This window comes from Apostichopus japonicus, chromosome 23 (genome assembly GCF_037975245.1).
Source record: "Apostichopus japonicus isolate 1M-3 chromosome 23, ASM3797524v1, whole genome shotgun sequence".
Taxonomy (NCBI): Eukaryota; Metazoa; Echinodermata; class Holothuroidea; order Aspidochirotida; family Stichopodidae; genus Apostichopus; species Apostichopus japonicus.
This window is the reverse complement of record NC_092583.1, coordinates 1,427,477-1,451,748: the sequence shown is the minus strand read 5'-3', so window position 1 is coordinate 1,451,748 and position 24,272 is coordinate 1,427,477. Positions and strand designations below refer to the sequence as shown.

General features: G+C 36.6%; 1 protein-coding gene and 1 non-coding gene across 3 annotated transcripts in view; one reads left to right on the top strand and one right to left on the bottom strand.

Annotated features, from left to right (window-relative positions):
- LOC139964806 (alpha-1,6-mannosylglycoprotein 6-beta-N-acetylglucosaminyltransferase A-like) overlaps positions 1–24,272 on the top strand; it is a 72,508-nt gene that overhangs the window by 37,356 nt on the left and 10,880 nt on the right. For both annotated transcript variants that reach the window (XM_071966789.1, XM_071966790.1), the window contains 9 exons: positions 8,156–8,217; positions 11,060–11,149; positions 11,707–11,778; positions 12,796–12,960; positions 13,413–13,582; positions 16,143–16,277; positions 19,772–19,905; positions 21,297–21,421; positions 22,782–22,943. In XM_071966789.1, coding sequence (XP_071822890.1) covers positions 8,156–8,217; positions 11,060–11,149; positions 11,707–11,778; positions 12,796–12,960; positions 13,413–13,582; positions 16,143–16,277; positions 19,772–19,905; positions 21,297–21,421; positions 22,782–22,943 — 1,115 coding nt within the window. The remainder of the gene's footprint in view (positions 1–8,155; positions 8,218–11,059; positions 11,150–11,706; positions 11,779–12,795; positions 12,961–13,412; positions 13,583–16,142; positions 16,278–19,771; positions 19,906–21,296; positions 21,422–22,781; positions 22,944–24,272) is intronic.
- Positions 5,261–5,333, bottom strand: Trnac-aca (transfer RNA cysteine (anticodon ACA)). Its single transcript has one exon. It is a non-coding gene; the product is annotated as a tRNA-Cys (tRNA).

Here is a 24,272-nt window from a genome sequence, read left to right as displayed (position 1 = left end):
TTTTAATAACTACTCTGAAAAGTGGGTGGGACAAATGATATGATATCCCCTCCACTTTTGAAAGTGGGGGGACATGTCCCCCCGTCCCCCACCTGTTGACGCCCATGCTGTACTATGTATCACAATCTCCACCATTTAACCATAGTAATATTGGGGGGCATTGTGGTCAAGTGGTTAAGGCAGTGGACTGGTGATCTAAGGATTACAGGTTCGAGCCCTGGCCAGATCATTGCGTTGTGTCCTTGGGCAAGGCGCTTTATCTCCATTGCCTCTCTTCACCCAGGTGTCTAAATGGGGACTTGCGAGGTAACTTGTAAATATAGTTGCGTGCGCCGGTTTGTAGCTGCACCCTATTGGAAGTCCACTCAGGGACAGGTGGTTGTGGTGCCTCAGGAGATTGATTGAATTGTGCACACTTTGGTGTGTAGGTGTGACAAGTTTCCAATGACCAAGGCTAAGTTGTCAAAAACGCTACGATCTCAATGTAGCAGCGCTATATAAGTGTCTAATATGTATGTACAGTATGTATGTAATATTACAGAACTCTGTTAAATCTGTTAAGCCCTAGTAACTTTTGAGAATATTGTTCTTTTGATTGTTTTCACTTGTAAGCCATATTGGTGAGTTGTTGTAGTGCTTACCCTATTATCGTTACTCTGCAATACACATACTGTATGTAGTAGTTACAATTAGGATATAGATCAAATGTGCACAAACGGCACTCCATAGACCTTGGATGTGCACAGTGTAGTATACATACAGTAATTGTACTGTATAACTGAACTTGTTTTAAAAGCCGACGAGTGGAAATTTCACAAAGTCTAATTTGTTGATGTCCTTCCTTGTCCCTTTTCCAATCAAAATTTAATATCATTTGATGAAGCCAGCTACCCTCAAATGAGAGAAACAGACATTGTTATCAATTTTTTTCTTTCCTTCTTGTTACCGGTCTCTGAATCAGGGGGTAAAAATTGACAGAGTGTGACTTATACCCCAAAATTGAAGTCAAGGAGGTAATTAAAAGCTGCAGCAGATCAAATAAGGGGGTAGTATGTGTTAAGTCAATATGTGGCAGCCATCCCCAGTCTACAGTACAGTTGTATTTGAAAGTCTGATCATGCTATGCATGTGGTGTATGTATATATATATATATATATATATATATGTATATATATATATATATATATATATATATATATGTATATATATATATATATATATAATTGAAAATGTAATGAGAAGGAAAATCCAGAACAGTGAAAAAACTTCCAGCATCCACCGGGATTCGAACCCGGGCCTCCCGCTTTGTACACGGACACCCTTACCAACTAGGCTATGGACGCTAATTGTATGTCCAGAGGTTCGAAACCGGTAAGGAAGGTCATAATTTCACTGTAGGCGTTTGACACCTGCATCGAACAATACTAGTTCTGTGTTTGGTGACATATTTTGCCTTACTCAAGAGATCAAACATGATGCTGACCAACTCAAAATCATTTGTGATTCCTAAATCCGGATCTCGAAAGAGATACTTTGGACAGTCTTTATGTTAATGAAATGAAGCTAAACGACAAAGGCAAATGAATTAAGTAAATTTGAGAATTAGTTGAGACTAGTGGAACACTAGTAGTTGTTTATCAGAGTTTCATGTGTTGAGCGATCATCAGACAGCTCTTCGTTCTGTCCTACGGACATACAGTAGAGCACTCTGTGCCAAGATAGACACCTATCAACCAAAACGTATACATACATAAAACTAGTTGCCTTATCAGATACTGCAGGTCTCTATGGCAACAATTTAGGTTGTCATCTTTGCAATTACAAAAGATATTGTTCTCCGATCTTTGTAGAGCTGACATTCAAAAGACAAGTAGCAATTTCTTGGTGCATATAATACAGTATATATGGTTAAAGCAGCTTAAAGTTATTGTGCACATTGAATGTGAATTTTTGCAGTATTCGATATACTTACCTGTCTCCTCACGACATTTGCACATTCACTCGACCGGGTCTAGAGTGATCTACTGTAGTATTTCAACCTTGACACTGCATGACCTCTCTCGGTGACTGCTACTTGATCATATTAAAGTTTGTCACTCATACAGTAAATTTCCAAAATCGGTCAAGTTTTTTTGGATTTTCACAACAGTGTAATGAATCATACTGGTCTTTTATTTGTCAAGTTCGATTGGTTAAATTCAATTTAAATACTTGCTTCATGACAGAATGATAACCAAAAGATGAGTTGCATCTTCTACAATAAACATATACAGTATACTGTTCAAGATTATGGTCACACCAAAGTTGTATCATGAGTTTATTAACAACTGTTAAATAATTTCATTGTAAAGTTCAAATAGTATCAAATCAAAGAATGAAATTCATTAAGTTACGTTAATTTTGTACGACAATGTTAAAAAAAAAAAGCTTTTGCATGGAACTATTAATATGTTAGGTGATGTACTGTACAGTACTTATTTACACTTTGAAACTTTGTTATTAGAAGCTCAAATATATAATTTTGTCATGTATCTCAAGTTAGATTCATGAAGTGTACATGTATCTTAAGTTAGATTCGTTAATATCGGGTTATCTATAATGACAAGTTGTAAGTATATTGCTGTACCTGTTTTGGTCAGAACATATCCAAGGGTTACAAATTTTAACACCCATTTTTAACGTAGAGCTTCAAGGTTGAGGGGATCCCACTCTTACAAATATTGATGGAAAGGTTGATGAGATGAAATGTTAAGGTGCAAATACTGGGAGAGTTCTCTCATCACCTTTTGCTGGAAGCTGCTGCCATCCCCATTTTTGAAGATGCAATTAATATAGGATTATAATACAAGGTTTATTATGTCATCGGGATAAATAGTAAAAACGTGATCTCTGGCAGGTTCACACTTTGGAAGCATGGCGTGAGAGTAATTTCAGTCGTAACATCGATACAGTTACACGACGCGCCACAGGGTGTCTTCGGCACATCGTCTAAACTTGTGCCATAAATGCGATCTTTGAAATCGTTAAGATAACCTGATGGTGCCCCACGGCAACTCCGGTCAGATCCAAATACTGCCGCATTCTGGGTTTGGGCATTTCAAAAAGGATGATTGCTTTTTTTCCTCTCTCCTGAAAAGAAAAAAAACACATTCACGGTAATCACTTGCATTACAATATTTTACTATACCCAAAGTGGCAACATTTTAGCATCGTGACCGATCGACCCACTTCCGGGTAAACCCCCAATTACCCCCTTTTTCAAACCAGCTATCATCACAAACTGAAGAACTACTGTACACAGTCTATTGAATAAACATTAGTTTTGTCTGAATATGCATGCATTGTGTGTATAATATATTATATTAGAATCTCACCGAATGGTGTCTTTCTCTTCCGGTCACCACATTCAAGTCATGCAAAGTACTGGTCACCAAAACTCTGTAAAACCTCCCAGAATTACCGTAGACTTGTCCCTGCACAGGTCTATAAGTACTGTATATACCTCGGGGGGGGGGGGCAACCTACGACCTGCAGGCCACATGCGGCCCGCCAGTGATTTGTTTGCGTCCCGTGAGATATCTCAAGAAAAAGAACAAAAATCAACCTATTTTACAACATCACAAAAAACTAGCTACTGTAGCTACTTAGAATTTATTGGCACTAATGATGCTGTCAGGTAGGCCTATTAACCCCCATTAATGATCAACTGTACTGTATTAACATTATGTTTTTGTGAATAAAGATTAAGTACACACGCCTATTGCTTGAAAGTCCTTGGAATTAAAGGTTTGAAATCAACAGCAGGTCGTTGGTTAGGTGCGGCCCAGTCAATTTTTCACTCCTAATATCTCATAATCTGGCCCATAAAATTCAAAAAGGTTGCCCACCCCTGGTATATATGTTAGCACCTAAAACTTGTCTCTAGACATATTAAAATTGCCACCACTTTATAGTGTGCTTGAACAGTGTATATATGCTTTTTACTGCTTTAAGCTCTATGCTGCAGGCAGATGAGCACATGATGGATATGTCCACTTGATAGGAGATGAAAATATCATCTCGCTTCTTAATGGGATTTTGAAGAAAGAAAAAAAACACAGTATTGTACTTCATAAATCATCACGATTGATTCATTTTTTGATTGGTTAGGAGGGTAGATGTACACGTTGCCCAGTTAAGCGTATACACATCGCAGGCTATGTATAAACGATAACTGTCGTAATATCTATAAATGTTAAAGCATCTTATTGCAATTTGTATGTATCAAGTTTACCAATTAGCCAACAACTGATTATTACAGTTTAAAATAATTTTACACATCATCAAACAACTGCAAGAAACCTTCTTCCCGTTCGTTTCTTGAGCGATTAAATTGCTAGCCAAACTTGATTCGATCCTCGAGATACCTAGTCTCTGGACACTTTTAAATGTGTCAGTATTGATAATCGCATTTTGAGCAAAAAAGAAGCAGCATTAAAACAAAAGGGCAAATTTTGAACTTCTTTCAAAATTTTGAAATTATACTTAATTCATTTTGATATGAAACTTGACCAATTTGTGAAGCTAATGATTAAATTGGATATGTTGATTTTTAACTAGTATACATTTGTAATATCGAATAATTTTCGAAAACCCATCTCAAAGAGGCTGCTTTAAGATCGTAACTGAAACCTGAAAGAATCTAGATTATTGACATTTTATTATTTATCCAGGGAAGCTTGCCTGGCAGTTTGTTTTATAAAAAGGGGGACTGTGCCGTTCGCTCAAGATTCAGACATGAATATTAGATGATCCTTTTCAAAGAAATTTGTTGTTTCTCCTCTCCAGGAAATAGTTCGTTGAGCCGTTGATGAATGGATTTCTTTGTCATTTGAAACACGAACGATATTAGGAATTGGGGTTTTGATCGTTCGATCAATTGTCAAAAACTCCCAAATTTGTCTGCCTAATGTCCAATAACTGATCTACCATGAAAATTGTTGTGTCAGTTTCTTTGCTCAGCAACAGCAGCAGTATTTGGTTTGGCTGATCTCTCTCTCTCTCTTCACCTCATAATTCTTCTGCGAAAAACCAGAATCCAACCAGGGAGTGCCCAAACTTTGATGACATTTTGGGTAGCATAAGTTTGACAGACATACTGTATAATATCCTGGCAATGTTACTGCTGTGATTATGGTATATATATATGTATATATATATATATTTATATATAAATGAAAACGTAATGAGAAGGAAAATCTAGAACAGTGAAAAAACTTCCAGCCTCCACCGGGATTCGAACCCGGGCCTCCCGCTTTGTACGCGGACACCCTAACCAACTAGGCCATGGACGCTGATTGTATGTCCAGAGGTTCGAAACCGGTAAGGAAGGCCGTAATTTCACTGAAGGCGTTTGACACCTGTATGGAACAATACTAGTTCTGTTTTTGGTGACATATTTTGCCTTATTCTAGAGATCAAACATGATGCTAAACCAACTCGAAAATCATTTGTGATTCCTAAAGCCGGATCTCGAAAGAGATACTTTGAACAGACTTTATGTTAATGGAATGGAGGTAAACGACAAAGGCAAATGAATATAAATGAAAATGTAATGAGAAGGAAAATCTAGAACAGTATATATATATATATATATATATATATATATATATATATATATATATATATATATATATATATATAGAAAAGCATGCAAGGTAGTAGCATATATATAAGAATATGCAGATGAGCTGTTGTTTTAGTTTATATACGACATACAGATGAACAAGACAGAGTAAATGGTACTTGATTTTCAGTATTTTGCACGTTGGAGTACACAGTATGACTCCATGGTACAGTACCTAGTTAAATTAACTTTCATAAGAGGAACTACCCACTGGAGTTACAACAAGTCTGAAAATTTGACAGGTGATCTGTCAGTTGACATTACTTTGATATAAACTTTTGATCATCTCAATTAAAAATTCATTAAATGAAAATTAAATAAATAAAACGAAAAAACAAAAATAAAAATATTTGGTATTCAGATTAGGCTTTAACAGTATGTCAGTGTGGGTTACACTGTGTCACATACACAATTATCAATCTGCTTATAAGCTTGTACTTTTTAAACTACAACCCCATCCCCTTCTCATGCCCACCACTCTCCTCCCCACCCCCCCCATCTTGCTTCCCCTGTCAAGTACAAGATTCAGTTTGATATTATCGCTGAAAAAAAATCACACATGTTACTGTAGAGCTGTGGATTACACTACATGTATTCACTTGTGCTACAATACTGTGTATTCAGTGTATTTTATGGTACAAATTATGCATTTTTTTATGTTTTTCATGACAAGTTACTCATATTTCACATTTTCGATGACAATGGAAGACAAGGTGATAATTGATCTGAAAGAAAGACTCCCTTCAATCCCCAAAGGGCACGGTTCCGATTTGTCTCGAATAAATAAGTTATTTTTCAGTAGATCTGTCAACCTTCTTATTTATGATAAAGAACATTGGATGTTATCATACCAAACCTTGTAGAACCGTAGGCTAAATTGGCATAAATTTTGTTTTGAATAATGGACAGTTTAAATATGTATAATACTTTTTTTTTATTTCCTTTCAAAATGTTATGCGAAAGTAAAGATGCACATTTTTTTTCTGTACTTTGAGGGTTTAATGAATGATTGGAAGTAATTTTGTAATAATAAGTGCACGGGTGAATGAATTATTTAAGTTATGAATAACTTGATTATGTTTTCAAGTGTGAACATGTGACAAAGAATTGCTCATGTGTTCACAGTAGCATCAAGATTATAACAAGAAAATGCTGCCAGTTGAAGCGATATCATGATCCACAACTTCAATAATTTATACTATGAAACTTAAGATATAACAAGTACTGTACATGAAACCAACAGTCCGTTACGTAGATGCTATAATTAGTCTCAATAGTATGGTGCACCCAAACCAGTTTTAATTAAGTTTATTTTCCACTTGTGTTAAACAACAAGGGTTGGAACAAAAGTATCAAAAAAAAAACAAAGTTAAAAAAGCTGAAGAAGCCAGAGATGTCTTTTTATAAGCAGCTCACCTTTACAGAATTGGTAAGCAGATGGTAAAGAGGGAATTTAGGGATATGGACAAGAGGAGTAGAAATCTAAAAAAAAAATAATAAAAAATAAAAATAAACAAAATCAAGGATAGAATTTTCTTTATTCTGTTTAGAGATATATGATAAGGTTATCATCTTCATCATCATTATTATGATTATTATGATTATTTAAGACTAATAATAATAAGAATAACACATTTATATAGCACTTATTCTTAAAGTAAGCTCTAAGTGCTTTACAAATATAAAAGAAACTTTACAACTTAATAAAAGAAAATAACAATAAAATTTAAATAGATAAGACAAGAACAATGAAATGACAAATAAAAGAAACTTCATGAAAGGAAATTAAATTAAAAAATAAATAAGACAATAATAACTATAAACAATAGAACAGGCTAGAACAAATGTCAAGGGTTTTGATCATTCTACAATACTACAATAGACAGAATTTAGGCTTGCACATGCAGGTTTAAAATCTGACATATCGCAGAGCAGCTACACTGTACCGGTGATAACAAGGACAATTTATATTTATTCTCATTGATCAAAGCTTTTAAAGGGTATGAAGACTCGCACAAAAAGAAACATCTAATGCCGGTAATCTGACCAAGTTTCGAATGAGGTGTAACAGAAGTGTTAGACACCACCATCGATCCCAGAAAATACACACACAGCTTGCTACCTTCAGTAATTAGACACTAGTGTACAGTCAGTACATACAGCTGCGGTCAATACCCACAGCACAGTATACAAACGATACAGCGATGGACATCTCAGGTCTAGCTAAAGATAACAATTAGGTATCACATTTCATTACTGTCTGCATTTTGTAGCGACACGAACAAAACGTCACTTGCAAGCAACAGAAAGTTAACTTTTTCAGATGGCTGCACACGGTTTGGGGCGAGTCTTCAATGCCTTTAAGCAATGAAATGTGATTTCTGAAATTGTAAAGTACTGTCATATGAATCTGAATTTATTTCATTCTGAAATATAATTAAAATTGGTTTTCCTTATGGTATTTTTTGTCTCTCTTGTTTATGCATACAGGTAAATGCTCTTATACTGATGAAGAACTTACTGGCTTCCCCAACTGCATGAAAAAAACAGAGGTAAGAGTGTAGTTAGGTACTCTGTAGGTGTTATATATACGTGTGGAAGAGAAAAGCCTGCAGAAGAAACCAAATCTTATTTGAAAATTCAGACAATTTTTGTAATTTACTTGTGACGTATTTTGGTATAAAAATGTGTTTGTGGTTGCAAAATTATATTGATAATCAATTCTAATTTGTTATTCCATGAGCACCTGTTCATTGTTATTCCATTTCTTGTTGATAAACTGAATGTTTTCTTGATATTTTTATCAATTTTTCTGGGGACCCTTTTTATATATTTATGGGGATGTACTTTGTCGTAGGTTATAGTAGGTGAAAACTGTTTAGTTCAAAATGTGCTGTAGATTAATAAGGGCACTGCAGGTTAAGAAAGATTCCAAGCTCTACTTATATGAGTAAAAAAAGGGGGGGGGAGGGATGGGGAACAAATAGCGTAAAGAGGAAGAGAAAGAGCATTAAATATAGATTCAATGCAGGTGAGATGCAACCATTATAAAGGAGAAGAAATATATGTGTGTAAAGGTAAGTTTGCCCGACGTATGGATCTAAGCAGGATCTTCTTCAGAGGCTAAATGACAAGTAACAGGACTAACAGAAGGGACAAAAACATGCACAGAATACAGACAGGTAAATGAGGATGGTGAACACAAAGAGATAGATGTAAGGGGATAGTAGATAAGGGATGGAGAGAAGAAAGAAACCAACAGGGGGAAGAGGAGAGGTAGGAGATAAACAGTGGAGGGACAAAGAGAGGATTAATGGAAGAGCTAGGGGTGGGGAAAAAACTAGAGAAGGACAAAGACAGAAAAGTGTGGAGAAAAAAAGGGTGGAAGAGAGTTGTGAGAAGAGGGGTGACATGGAGGGGGAGGGGGAGGGACAAGGGGAGATGGAGGTGGGAACAGAAGAAAATTTACTCATGTCTTTCCAGAATGTTGAGCCTATGAGGCTGAATGGTGAAAGAAATATATGTCACATTTTTTTTTTAAATACAGCACTGGTCTTTGCCATATTTATTTTGATGGATATGAGCAAATCCAATCAAGATTTGAATATAACTGAATAGTACTGAGCTAGGCAGTCACACATAGTTATGGTCTCTTTGTGTGCATCTTGTCTTATCCAAATGCTGCAATGACTCTCTGATTGCAGATAATACACAGAGTCTCTGTGGTCTAGTTATGACAGGCTGGGATTTGAAAATTTAATTTTATAAATACGTGAAACGGAAGGAGCCTGGTGTCTGATCCGTAATGTTAAAGTATTTATGTTTAGGAAGTGTAAACCTTCTGTGAACTTGAGATAAAATAGAGAGGAAAGATTTCCTTTGAGCAGCGACGATGAAATCCCTTGAAGATATAACAAACAAGCTGCTGTTATTTTGAGCCAGTGTAAAACATTAGCACACCGGAAGAGACTTCCTCACTACTGACCCTGGTTGACCTCTCAGTTTTTGTAATAACTGCTAAAATTGTTAAAAATCAATTTGTGGAAAAAGAATTAGCTACAGTGCTTGGAGATCCATTATTTGAACACAGCTTTCAACAGCACTGAAACCTTCTTGCTTGAAGGATGACTTTTAAGACGCAAAATTAAATTGACTATTTGTTTTGGACCATTGAAATATACCTCTAATCAATGCCGTTTGGATTTCTATAAAACTTTGTTAAATTGCGAAATGACCCTTTAAACAAGAAACGGTCATTCTACTAAAATTGGCTGGACTAGTAAGTCTAATAATACACAGACCATTAAGTCATTTTCCTCAGATGAAACATAAAAAGTTCAATGGCAAAAAATATGAGACTTTTTAATGGCCGCAAATGACATGTTTTAACAACACATGTCTAGGGCAAATGGCGTTGTCATCCAAGGGTGCTCTCATGTTTATAGAGGATAAAAGACCATGTTTGTTTTAGTTATTATTATTAATAATTTATTTAAAAAAATATGAAGTTTTAACGTTGAACACATAGTCCTGCACAGAGGAGATGAAATGATTGTCTCTGAAGCCTTAAAGGAGCAATCCAGAGATTTAGCAAGGTACTTTAAAGGTGGATATCTTGAAAACCTCAAATCTACAGTAGCACACAAATGTTTCTTTTTTCTTGAACTATATAACATACCAAGACTAAAATTCTCCATATAATCAATTGTTTAACGACAGCTTACCATTATGTCCCAAATAATCTCTCTCATAACTTTTAAAAAATTTTTTTTTAACATTTTTCTTAATTTCAAGATTTGCATTAAACCTATGATGTGAGAGTAAATATCTCAAACAGATCTATTCACTCTTCAATAAATAGATAGATAGATAGACAGATATATTGATAGACAGACAGATAGACAGACAGAAGATCTATGCGCTTTACAGTACTGGTACTAAAATGATTCTATCGTGTCTTTCGAGAGATCTCATTCAGAGATCTTTTTTTTAATTTACGGTGATATATCTTTCCCATGGGAAATAATTCCGTGAAGCGTGAACAGCGAATAAAGAAAGGAATGACACTACCTGATTCTGACTGTAAATCTTGACAATTAATTATGACTTGTGCTATATTTGATTTGGATTTGATGTTCCGCTCGGCAGATTTTTAACACCGGGGACGAACGGCATATATGGTGCAGTAGGGAATAGTATTAATCAATTGAGGTACAGTAGTCATATCTTTGGGGAACTTGGGGTACTGTATATGATGTGCCATGTTACTCATGAATGAAAGTTCATGGAGACACAGGGGGTGGGGGGCGGGAGGAAGGGGAAGGGGGGAATTGCCATATCTTTGTCTTTCATGCTGTTGTAGCATTTATTATGATTACATATCTTCTGTTACAGTGGATGAGAATGTTTTGGAACAGCGACAAATGCTATGGATATCATGGAGTAGATGGAACAGACTGCTCGATTTTCTTGTATCTTAGTGAGGTGAGTAAGTTGTGGAATTTTAAGTACTATATGCTCCCCTTCTCCCCCCCCAACCCTCACCCCTCCACATCTAACAAAAGTGACCCTATACGGGGGTACATTAAGAATCCACAGATGTCTACCTTCCCCAGAATTCTTGGAAAGTTTGTTAGCTTGAATAATTGCCATTTTGGCAAATTGTTTACTCTACCAGGGAATCATTTATCCAAAATGCTATAATGTGAAATGGTCACTTTGCTATACGACCCCAATATTGCCACATCTCAACCTGTTAGACCTGTGTCTCTCCAGACTGGTAGATGGTGAGGTATCGGGTACTCGATAGGCATCGCTGATTGGGTACTCTTCATATGGTACCCTCATATGGGACCCTGGGCTAAAATTCCGTCACCCAGTATATAATGCTTTAGAAAACATGAAATCATGACACTGTGTTGTGTTGTGTTGGCATGCTGGTCATTATGTATTTATTGTAATTCAATATTTAGACACATTTATGCCAACTGCAACTAAAAATAAACTCACACTGCTTTCATATTCATCTTGTTTCTTTGAAGGTGGAGAAGTGGTGTCCTAAATTTAGCTGGAGACCCAAGATTTCTATCCCAATCAAACAAAGTGGACCAAAAGTAAGTTTTTAAACAAATTTATGGTTCCAAAACCTTGGGAAGGTATCATGACTTTAAAAGCATCCGGTTTGAAGTTGTATAAATTCTTTTTGGTTACGATGCCGAAGGCTAAGTAACCTTTGCCAGAGTGTTGAGACGAACTGTCCAATTTGTATGTCAGTGTTGCAGCATGCTTTTACTCATATTCCCTCGTAGATATTAAAGGCTAAATTTGAGCTAATTAAGGTTAATAAGGCTGATATTTTTCATTAGCTGAGATGAACTGTCCCATATGTTAGTGTTGCCAGATGCTTTTTTTGCTAAATCTTTACAGATAACTGATATTACAGGTTATGTTTAAAAATAACATTGTTTAGTCTGATCCTTAAGTCAATTAAAGAGATGTATCCTATTTTAGTTGCTAGTGTTGCCAGATGCTCATATTCTCAGACTACCATAGAAAAATGCTAGGTTTAAACCTAGCTCTTAAATGGATTCTTTAAAAGGAAGAGATGAATTTTTCCAACTTTTCCAACTTGTTTTAATAAAAAACTTGTAAATAATTTTTAACAAATGAACAGAAATCCATCTTGGTTGTTTCTGTTGAGTCGTTTCTGTTTATTTATTTATATTTATATTTAGGTTTACAGTCTTGTTCAGGGCCAAGGCCCTCTCACACGACTTTACAAGTTAACCCTGGTCATTGGTAACTTGTCACACCTACACACCAAAGTGTGCACAATTCAATCAATCTCTCCTGCACCACAACCACGTGTCCCCGGGGGACTTCCCATAGGGTGCAGCCACAAACCGGCGCACGCAATTATATTTACAAGTTACCTCGCAAGTCCCCATTTATACACCTGGGTGAAGAGAGGCAATGGAGATAAAGCGCCTTGCCCAAGGACACAACGCAATGATCTGGCCAGGACTCGAACCTGTTATCCTAAGATCACAAGTCCACTGCCTTAACCACTTGACCACAATGCCATCTGTTGAGTCTTTTTTGTAATTATTTATTTATTTTGATTAACACAGGCTATTATTCAGAAAGACAAAAATATATTATTTGCCATGATGGATAATCCCGAAAAATTTCGCTGGATGAAGATGAGAATATCCAGGATGTGGGACACCCTCTGGATGCCTGCAGTAGAGGCCTTAGATCAAAGAGGAGAATTGTCTGGCAGAGAACAAAAAAAGGTAAGAATGTTTTGTTTTACAGGCAAAAGATCAAAATCTTTCTCCCCCCCCCCACACCCTCCTCATAATTTACAAAATATTTCTTATGTTAGTAAACACGATTGGATTACATCTAAGCCCAAGAGTACTCTTGATGGTGTTAGAAAATGGAAACAGGGACAAAATGGGGGTCGGGGAAGGGGAAAAGGAGGGAGGCAGAGTGGGGATGTAGGAGGGGAAGACATGTCCCCTATGTGTTTTAAGTGAGGGGAAATGATATACATCTTGCTTCCCTCATCTATCCCACTCTCGTGTTAAACTGTACAGGTTAAGCGATCTGCAAACGTTTCATCCTTGTTTCCCATACTTCGGAATATATACTTAAGATGCTCAGAACGCACAAAAGCTAGCTGGAAATATGGACTCGTTTAACGACAACTAACTTAATAATCATCCATCTTACCGTTTCTCAGATCTTGATTCATCTCGGTCTTCTAACCAAAGAGTCTGGCTTTAAGATCGCGGAGAAAGCCTTCAGTGGAGGTCCGCTGGGAGAGCTGGTCCAGTGGGCGGATATTATCACATCTTTATTTATTCTAGGTCACGACATCAGCTTGTCGTATTCAACACATAGATTAACAAAGTAAGTTTTTCTGCACCATTTATCCTCAAAATGCCACCATTTTTCAGTCTTTCCTACTGTAAAAATTTGTATTCTTTTTGATTTTTTTGAGATACTTAACTTTTCTTTGTGAAAACCTTTTTTTTTAATGTTGTTCATGTTTGTATTGTTTGTATGTATTTGTTGTAATGTGTTTGTTTTTTTCTTGGTGAAACCCCCTTTTTTTAGCTCATACCAGCATGCTGGTGTGAGCTATTGTTACAGTGCAGCGTCTATCACTCTATCACTCTATCCGTCAACAATTGGTAAAACCGTTCCCACTCGCACAGTGTTTGATGGAATTTCATGAAATTTGGACACAAGGACCATTGGGTATAGGGCCATCAGAGATGGTCCAAAATTTGGGGTCAAAGGTCACCTGTGGGCCGTAATGGGCCATTTTGTGGAAATACGCAAAATGCTTCTTCTCCTACAGATTCCATGGTACAATGTTGAGGGTTTGTCACGATAGTACTATGGTAGTTTTACCTTCAGGGTGTTCATGAATTTGAGATCAAAGATCAACTAGGGGTCTTTTGTGGCCCGGGCCGCGGCCCTATATTTTCAAATTGCTCCTGTTCGTACAGTGTATGGCCAATTATAATGAAACTTGGTCACAATGTTCCTCGGGATGAGAGTTACAAGGGGTGTTCGGAAAATTGAGGTCAAAGGTCATTTAGGGGGTCATCGGGGGTCATTCTTTGTAATATTTTCAAATATCTCAATCTCCTCAAGATTTTGATGGATCATATTCAAAGTTGAACTGATGATTGTTGGATTGTGTATGAATAAGGTGATGCCTAAAAAATTTTGGTAAAAAGTTAATTAATTACAATTAATCCCCATTGTTTAAAAAAATCTGAGCCTTCACTTTTTGCCAAAGCTCCTTTAATTTGTCTCCCAGTTTCTGCAGTGTTTGTTTACATTTGTGGTTAAGCTCTGCAGAGGCTGTTAGTGGAATTAAAGCAGGACTGGGAGTTGTTATTAACTGTTGAACTGTAAGCATGAGAGCCCTATAGCCAATCAGCACTTGCCGATTCTTAGAAGTCTTTGAGCCTGAGGTATGTAGGCAGCTTGTGAAGTTATGTCTTGTAGGGAGTGCTTGTTATGTCTGCTAAGGTAGAGGGGGAGAAAGTTTAATAGGGTAGGTCAGTGGTATTGTTTGAGAGAGTGGGTAAAATAGGATTTAAAGGGGAAAATAGGAATTATAGCCAGTGGTGTGGCCAGGATTCTGCTAATGGAGGGGGGGGGGGGTATCCCTCATGGGCCCAAAATTGGTTTTGTGGGCCCTACATTTTTCAGCTCGAAAAGGTATGAGCTTCTGCACCATTGGTGCTCTAGTTTATTTGATGTTGTTCATGTTTGTATTTATTTGTATATTGTATTTGTTTGTATTGTTATAAATTCTTATAAACATGGTTTGTTGCAGATTCATCGACTTCTTTCAATAGGCTTTCTAGTTGTTGTTATGGCAGAAATGTTTGCACCGGGGGAAAGATTTAACTTTAAGGACTTTACAGATAGGTGACAAAAGTCGAATCCTTGAGTCACACCATTGCTGTTGTTTCCAAAAACAGATGGAACAAAATGGTGTGTCTTTTAGCAATCTTTCGTAGAAATCATGTATGGGAAATCATGTCGATGCTTTTGACAGTGTGTTATTGCTATTGGTGAACAGCATAAATTTGCTGGCACTCAGCCAGGAAAAAGTCCAAATTTCAAAGCCTGTCATCAACATTTTTTTTTGTTTGAATGAAGGTTTTATGTTCCCGGGTTGTATGGCATTTTAATGGCAACTTTAATAAGGCAATCATTGGTTTATATTTATTCATACACAGTCACGAAATGTTTACAAATTACCTATCACGTTTGGCAAAGGCTTTTAAATGGGTTTTTTTTTTCCTTGAATAACAGCCTTTATGAATAATCTGATTTAAACCCCCGGGTGGATATTTCTTCAACTGCTCATTAAAATGGATGTTTGCATTATGGATGACATTTAGTTGAACAGAACCTAGAGCCACTAACAGATGCAAGAAAATAGTTCAGGGATTCCTGAAAGTTGTTCCTGATAGTTAAGCTTCAGGTGATGAGATAACATTTCATGTTAAGATTTGGAGGAAAAATGACAATTTTCCATTTTTTTTTCCATTTTTAATGTATATTTGTATGTTTCCAACTTACAATCTCTCCAAAAACAAAATCTTGAGGTGTCATTTGGGGTGTCAGGGGAGGTAAGTTGGGGTGGCGGAATGTACAGGGGTGGGAAGGATGTTAAATATGGAACCCTTTAATACTTTTATGTAGGTATTAAAGTGTTTTAACGATGACAGTACTGTACAATTCTGTACAGAGGATACTTAACTTAAAAGAAAGTAATTGTGCTAATTCGAAATAGTTGGTATACATCTTTCCCTTCCCTGGTCTCAAGAAAGCAAAGAGAAAGAAGAACACACAAGTGTGCTGCTATGCCAGTTTCTGAGAGCAGGATCTTTATTTTTAAATAAATTCTGTTTGTTCCTTTCCTTGTTATGTTCAACAGTTTACTACGTTCGAAGGGAATAGCCAAATCAAGCTGTCCTACGGACTCGAATATGCCGTTCGACGTCGTTTATATTGACATCGTCGGCCTAAAACAGATGAGAAAATCTACGGGTGGCGTCTTTAATCAATTCAAGTGAGTTAAGTCCTTTCTTTACTGTATGTTTTTTTGTGTCTAAAGGAAGGGGGAGGGGAAGGGGAAGGGGGGTGAAGGGAGTGGAGGAAGTAAATATAAATTTTCTTGATATGTCAGTAGGTAATATGAAAATGCATTTTTTGACTCAACTATAGATATGCTGATCATTAAGTGACATCTGAAAAAGAAATCTTTCTTTTTTGATTTTAAATTTGTCTATAATAATATTTTTCATGCAATAGATTAGCATACGCGCCTGAAATCCCCAGTAAATTTGAAGGCTGACATGTAAATGTTTTTGCTTAGCTCTGTGAATCCCAAACGTCAAGAAGCTAGCAGCAAGCTGTATTTGAAATCTAATCCATGTGATTAAATTATGTATGAATACCTGTTTATATGTACAGACAAATACAATATCTAGTATCTTTCGATGATTATGTCAAAGGTATGAACCGAAAAATCTTGACAAAAATATTCAACCTTTAGTGGATACCACTTGGTAGTTGTAAAACAGTCTGAATGACACTCATTTCGAACACATTGTATTCTTAACTGGTATCTATTCGGCAACTATTGGTACAAAAGCAAGGGCGGCGGAACCGGGGGGGCACAGGGGGCATGTGCCCCCCCACTTTTCCTCAGGTTAAAAATGTGCCCTTTTTCTACATAAAAATTGAGGTGTCTCAAGTTAGCAAGAGGCCATGGAACCAGAATGAACACTCGGGAAGGGCCGTAAATTCCAGCCATCTGAGGGGTTTGTAAAACCAAAAATTTTCTTGTACGCTCCGCGCCAACCGATGGTGGCGCTCCGCTCAGATAGTCGTGCATACAACTTTGCGAATCCTGGCTACGCCCCTGACTTTCAATGAATTTCTGTGGGTCAAACTCAAAGCTATTTCGAATGGAAACAAATTGTTAAGATATTGACAAGAAATAAACTCTAATTCGGAAGATTCCTACATTAGCAACTAGCATGATTTCACCTCATTTTATCTCAAAAGAAAATTTGTTGCTTGTTTCCCAATTTGCACATTGGATATTGCAGTGCTAGTATGCATATTTTCCTTGAGGGGGGGGGGGGGGCGTTGATGGAGTAATGTGTATACGCAAATAAGATAATACAATAAGAGTTATAAAGGGTACTAAATATAAGGCTGCATCAGTCCAATCGAATTTCTGCAAAGTGCCCTTTGATGTCGGTGCCCCCCCAGATTAAAAGTGCTTCCGCCGCCCTTGTACAAAGTCTGTCAAAATTGTCTAAAGACATCAAAGGGCTGAAAACCACAGGCGTATTGGGTTTAAATTAATGTACAGCATCTGGCAGTGGGCTCCGCAGCGGTCCAATAGAGAGTGCTGTCATAGAGGTTCTTATGTGCGGGATCTGCACCGTTTACAGGTCTGTGAACCAAGTAATCCAGTCATAGTAACACCCCTCGCGAGCTTGCGAACAATGATGGGGGGATCGTCTAGTTTAACGTTACACTCGTGTGGTTTGGACCGATTGAAGAACAAACTTGTGTACTAGGGAAGCTGACTTTCACTGGGAGGCAATGCCACCCTCCTAGGAGTACCTAGCCTTACAGAAAGAAAAAATGCCCTTCCTGGTAGCTGGGTTGTTCGCAGAAGCAAACTTTACTTACAGAGTGTGACTCACAAGCCCTCTAGCCACAGGGTTCCTAAACTAGAGGGCCTCCTCCCTCTGCCAGAGCAAAAGACCCCTTCCCAGTTTGTAAATTCGAGCTTGTCTAGGGAAGATTTTGAAACGTACAGTTTTACAGTATAGAATATAACTTAGCCCAACATATATGCCTCTGTTTGGAAGTTGATTTATTGTAACTGGTTTGGTCAAGTGCTTGTCTAAGTGTCAATAGTTAATACCTTTGGCTAACTGTACCCAGCTGTGTGCTCTTATCTTTGGTGAGAGAAAGAAATTAAAATGTGTAAGATATTAATAGTTTTGCAGAATAGATGGAATGAATTAGTTACTTGTGAGTGGAAAAGGGGAGAATTTTGATGAAAAATGGAAAGAATGAATAATATTCTATAAGCTATTTAAGATTTATTCTGTTACGTCTGAATGTTTGTGTGAACATATCTATTTATCTGTGTTAGTTGTGCTCAGACCAAATCCATTCCAGCCCCATTTTGTAGCTTCAATCACCAGGGCTGGATGAGGAACGAATCCTCGACCTTAAAGGAATAGTTCAGGTGTCACAAATGTTTATCTTATATGAAAGAGGACAATAAAAGAAACCCAACAGTGAAGAAATTATTCAAACATCTTTTTCCGTTTAGGAGATACATGTTTAAAGTTCTATCTGATTGTGTAGAAACTGCTGAAATCAGACTAGCTGTGACATCATATCCTCACATTCCTGAAAAGTCTTCTTTGTTATTTTATTAAAATATTTTGTAAGATTTTATGACCTACAACCAAAAGATACGTCAGGAGATCTCATATGTGTCAAGGGAAGTATTTGAGATTTAACATCTGAAGAATGTTTGATTATATTTTTTTAGATTTGTGAGGGAAAAAAATGTAATTATTTTTTAATGAAATATATTGACACATGTTAAGGAAGTGAGGATGTGACATCACACCCTCACAGTTAGTCTTTCTACACCAGTCAGTCATTTGCAAAGAAATTGTGAAATCTCCAAAGTGTGATATCTCCTTATTAGAGAATGCTATCATGGTAGTTTCTTCACTATTCTGTTTGTCTATTTAAGCTCTTTCATACAAGATAGACACGTCAGACACCTGAACCAATCCTTTAACACCTTTGAGGATTTTTTACTGTAATCGCATAATGAGGTCAGCGAGGTCATATTTCCAACCGTATTTGCTCATGTATCCGAAGAACATTATTTCTTTGCATTCGATGGCTGTTTCCTGAGGGAAAAAAAAGCCCCGAACAAGCTTAAACAATTTGATAGAAAGGGAAATATGATAATTTAACCTCTTTATTTGACATCCAGAAACTGTAATCAATAAATAAATGAAAGTGACTTTTACCTTACAAAATAATCAATATTTTAAGGAAAACTGGGAAATTTGTTTAAAAATCAATTTATTGGTCGATTGTAAAATAGCGCAAATTGATTGGAGGGTTACACAAATATTTGTCATCCTGTTAGTCTTGTTGTGATGATCGATATTTATAAGTTTAATGGAGAATGGTTTATGCGGAGTTTTAATATGTAGGGTATAGAAGTGGCAGGAGACGATGGAAATGTTGTAGAATACATTTTCAAGAGAAATCCACAATTGTCCTGCCTGTAATGTAACACTAGTAGTTGTTACTCAAAGTTTCATGCAATTCCCCAATATCTAAAACGTTTACACTTAACCTCAGCTACCTGACTCGATTTGGTACAGCGGTGAGGGGGGAAGGGGGGGAAAAGGAGTCAGGTTTCTTCCCATAGTGTCGTTTTACACGTTACTACTTTTAACATATGATTTTGCAAATGCGTTCATCCTTTCTTCTTTACAGATGTATGTTAAGAGTGATCGATACCTTTGGGACAGAACCAGCCTTCAATGCTGAACACTATGCAAAGGCAACAGGTCATAGGTCATCTTGGGGCAAATGGAATCTCGTGCCCAGACAGTTTATGACCATGTTTCGTAAGTGTTTCATGCTGAAGTTATAACAATGTTTCGTAAGTGTTTGTATGCTCTGACGTTATGACCATGTTTCGTAACTGTTTCCATGCTTTGATGTTATGACCATGTTTCGTAGGTGTTTCCATGCTGTGACGTTATGACCATGTTTCGTAGGTGTTTCCATGCTGTGACGTTATGACCATGTTTCGTAGGTGTTTCCATGCTGTGACGTTATGACCATGTTTCGTAGGTGTTTCCATGCTGTGACGTTATGACCATGTGTTCATAAGTGTTTCCATGCTGTGACGTGACCATGTTTCATAGGAGTTTCCAAGTTGTGACTTTATGACCATGTTTCGTCTGTGTCTCCATACGGTGACGTTAGACCATGTATCATTTATAGTGTTTCCATGCTTTGACGTTATGACCATGTTCCATAACTGTTTGTATGCTATGAAGTCGTGTGGTTTAATACCAGCAATGAGCAGATGTGGTGTTGGATATACTGTGAATATAATTTTGTCTTTATTGTGCTAGTAGTGAGTTCAACATTTCATCTATCATGCCACATACATGAATGAATATTGCAGACAGACAGACAGACACACATGAAGCATTCTGTTGCATCATTGTGTACAAGAGATGTCTTTCAATTCAGGACATATTCATAAAGTTTGCTAATTTGTTGGATGTCGATAGCTACTTTGTGTGGAGAAACAAAGTAATCTGTGAATAACGTTCAATGCAGTAAAAATTAAGCTGCTTCCTGTGGGCATGGGGAATTGGGGGGGGGGATTAGGGGAAGGTAAATGGAGAGAGGCATGAGAGGGGTGAAGGAGTGATTTTCAGATATTGCTCTGTCCAATGTATATGTGTATGACAAGTGAAGTATTTGTTGCTATATAACTAACACACACACACATTCAGCTGCAATAAAGCACTGGATTACAGTGTATGCAGTCATTTGATCAAACACTGTACAATTGACTTTGTTTAGTTTGTTTGTTTATGTCATAACAGGTGATTAAATGTTGAGAAAGCATGAAGCCTCTTGCATCTGTTTGAGAGAAAAAAATGGAACATCAACAGTTTTTTATGCCTTACCATGTCTTTCATGGCAGATGTACTCTTTAGCTTACTTTACATACACAAAGTGGGCAGGCTGAGGGGAGGGCTGAGGGGAGGGGAGGGGAGGAGAAATCATGAATGTGACTTCCTTAGAAAGGTCTAGTTATTGGCTAGTAGTACCCTTTTGGTTGGAAAAAGAAAACAAATGAAAATGAAATAAATGAAATGAAACCTGATGAGAGATGGGACATGACTCAGGAAACCAGCAGCTATTTTGAATAGAAAGTTGCAACGTTACGTCTCTGTTTTAATGACTTACTTAATTGATTATTTTGATCCATCAGCTCACACACCAGATAACAGTTTCATGGGGTTCGTGGTCGAGCATTACCCACCTGCGAAGAGGAAGCAAACGGCAGTAAGACAGCAACGAGCGTTAGTCTATGGAAAAGATCTGGCTATGTGGAAGGTAAGAAAATCATATAAAGCTCATTCAGGGTCTTCCTTTGTTGCACTTGGATGTCATGTCATTGATAGCTTTATGTTATAAATAGAAGAAGAAGAAATGTCAAATTATACATTTTGTTCTTTTCGTTTATTCAATCCAGAATAAATAAGAAAATATTTATAAAAAGAAGTAAAAACATAAAATATATTAATATAAACAGTGTTAAGATGTTATAAGATGTTAAGATGATATAAGATGTTAAGATGATATAAGATTAAAAAAAAAACAAAAAAAAAAACACTCTGAATCAAAGGATCCAAAAGCTCAGATTGAAAGAATATTGCAGCACGCTAGATAAATGAGTTTCTAAAAAGATGTATTCTATATTTTGGCAAGATGTGTCGATTTCTTAGATTTCTGAAAGATTTTGTTAGCTCATACTGTTAAATGAAGCATGTAGAGGATGGTTTTGGTCTGCTTATAATTGTGTTTGCCATCCGAATAAACTCGTTTCTAGCAGTTGCAATTACAGTGTCTAATAGGAAGTTGAAGTCTAAACTCAAAATTTTAGAAGTATACTTCAAAAACTTTATTATTCTAAGTTTTGTCTTTTTGCGATATAAAGTGATACCATACTGGGACAGGGGTAAGTTATATGTGGCAGAACCATAGAATTAAAAACAATAACGTAATTCACAAACAAACAAATTCAACTGTTTGACATTACATTGATTCTCTTCCGAGTCCAGCTTGGTAATCTTGGTTTGGCGTTCCGTTCTTTCTGTCTGGAAAGTTGCTGGAGTTGCAAATTTCAAACAGTTTTGTTTATTCTTGTTCAGTCCATGACATGTTGCAATTAATTATGTCATCTTATTTCATATTTATAATATTCTGACAAGGAAGGAAGTTGAAAGAAAAGCCAAGAATAAGAAGAAAGGATCAAAAAGAAATAAACAAAGGAAAAACAGAGAACCACAGAGAAAAGTTGTTTGATCCATCTCTGTTGCTTTTATAAACAGTTATGTTTAACAGGATATTATATGACCCATCCCATATATAAACTTTCTACAACCCCTGTCAATTGTTGTTTTCAGCCTTGGCACTGATTGACTGATATGATGTCACATGACTATATTCCTGCCAATTTTTGTTTGTTTTTGTAAACTACAGATAATTGCAGATTTCATCTTTATAAAAAAAATATATAAATAAATATCTCTTTTTTTGTCCAAGTCTTTCAGCCGATCTCATCCTTTTGGATAATAATAAATAAGCCCTTGTTGCAATTACTCATTATTATGTCTATGATTAATAGGTTTTTTGTTTGTGTTTTTGGACACATGCATACCATATTTTGCTTTCTCTCCCCGTCCCCCTCCAGGATGCCAGTAGGTACCTGAACACAATCCACGAAAAGTTTGAAATACACGGTACCGTGTTCCAGAACGAGACGGTCCAGTTCCAGGCCGCTCTCCCATCGTACGTCCGTAATCACGGGATAGTCAACGGAACCAGAATACAGCAGCTGTTACAAGAGACCAAGGTGAATAATTAATCAAGTATGAAAATAAATTAGTGTACAGAGAGGTGAGAGGGAAGTAATTAGTGTGACCAGTCAAATATCCGGAACTGAATATTCCTGGCTAAAAAATTCCCACCGGTAACACCCATCTCTGGGCATATTAAGTTGTAAATGCAGCTCTTGCAGTGATGGGAGTTGCCTGGTAGAGATTTTGTTTTATATATATATTTTTTTTGGTGGTGAATTGGTCGAATGTCAACCTGTCATGAAGATATATGCCAGTGTTAATGTGGAGGATCATCGCAAGCTGTGTTCCAATGCAAGCCTTCTTATTTACTTCCTACCCCCCCTCCCCCTCTCCCTCTCTCCCCTGGGTGCATATACCTATTCTTGCCATCCTGAATCAAGTCATCTTTTCGATGCTTGAAATGTACTTCGCTAGGTGATAGTTCGTAACAGCATTTCCATTAAACGCTTATTTTAAGAATCCCCAAAATTAATTAAGACAATAGCTGTAATTCTTGTAATGGAAATTAATGTTTTGTTTTTACTCCTCCCAGCCTCTCGTTGGGAGTGTAGATTTGAAAGGTTTTTCATGTTGTTAATTATACAAGATGCTTCTTTTTTTCCTTTGCCTTACAAAATTTAGCAACTGGTTGTTGAAGGAAAAAAAAAATTGAATTGACCACATTTTACTTTTGTATGCACCAAAAAGAAAAATGGAAAAGGGGGAACCGAAATTGATTTTAATTTCCACTTTTGAAAAAAAATTGGTGAACGGCGTAGCGTGCTGAATACCCTGAAATCGGAAGACAGTGTTTCTAATAACACCACAACTGTTTTTAATACAAAAATATCCATCGATTGAATTTCTTTGCGATGTTATTCTCATCGTGCTAATTAAATGTTAATAATTTGTTCCAAGGCGTCGTCGGTAATTTGATACTAATGACTTTTTCACGGGTGGCGAATTATGACAGGGACGTTGGAGCTATATAACCGAGCATTGTCAAGTAGGATCGTATTGGGAATTATGAAAAAAGTTTATTATGAAAATATTATGAAAAAATTGTTTTTGTCTAGCTTTGTTTTTACAGTTATGAATGACGGTCTTTTGTTCTGCCTTTGATGTGAATCGGGTGTTTTTGCTGTAATCTTGACGTAATAAACATTTATGTTGTTTCCTGAGGGATGCTATATTTTTCTAATTATGTTTGGTGACCTTTATGAAATAGTTCAATTAATTTTTTTTAAATAATTTTAGATAAATAATAATCTGTGGATAAAGAATTATAATAATTAATAATGCTGATAATAAAGTGGATAGGGGCGTTGGCATTAGAAGAAATG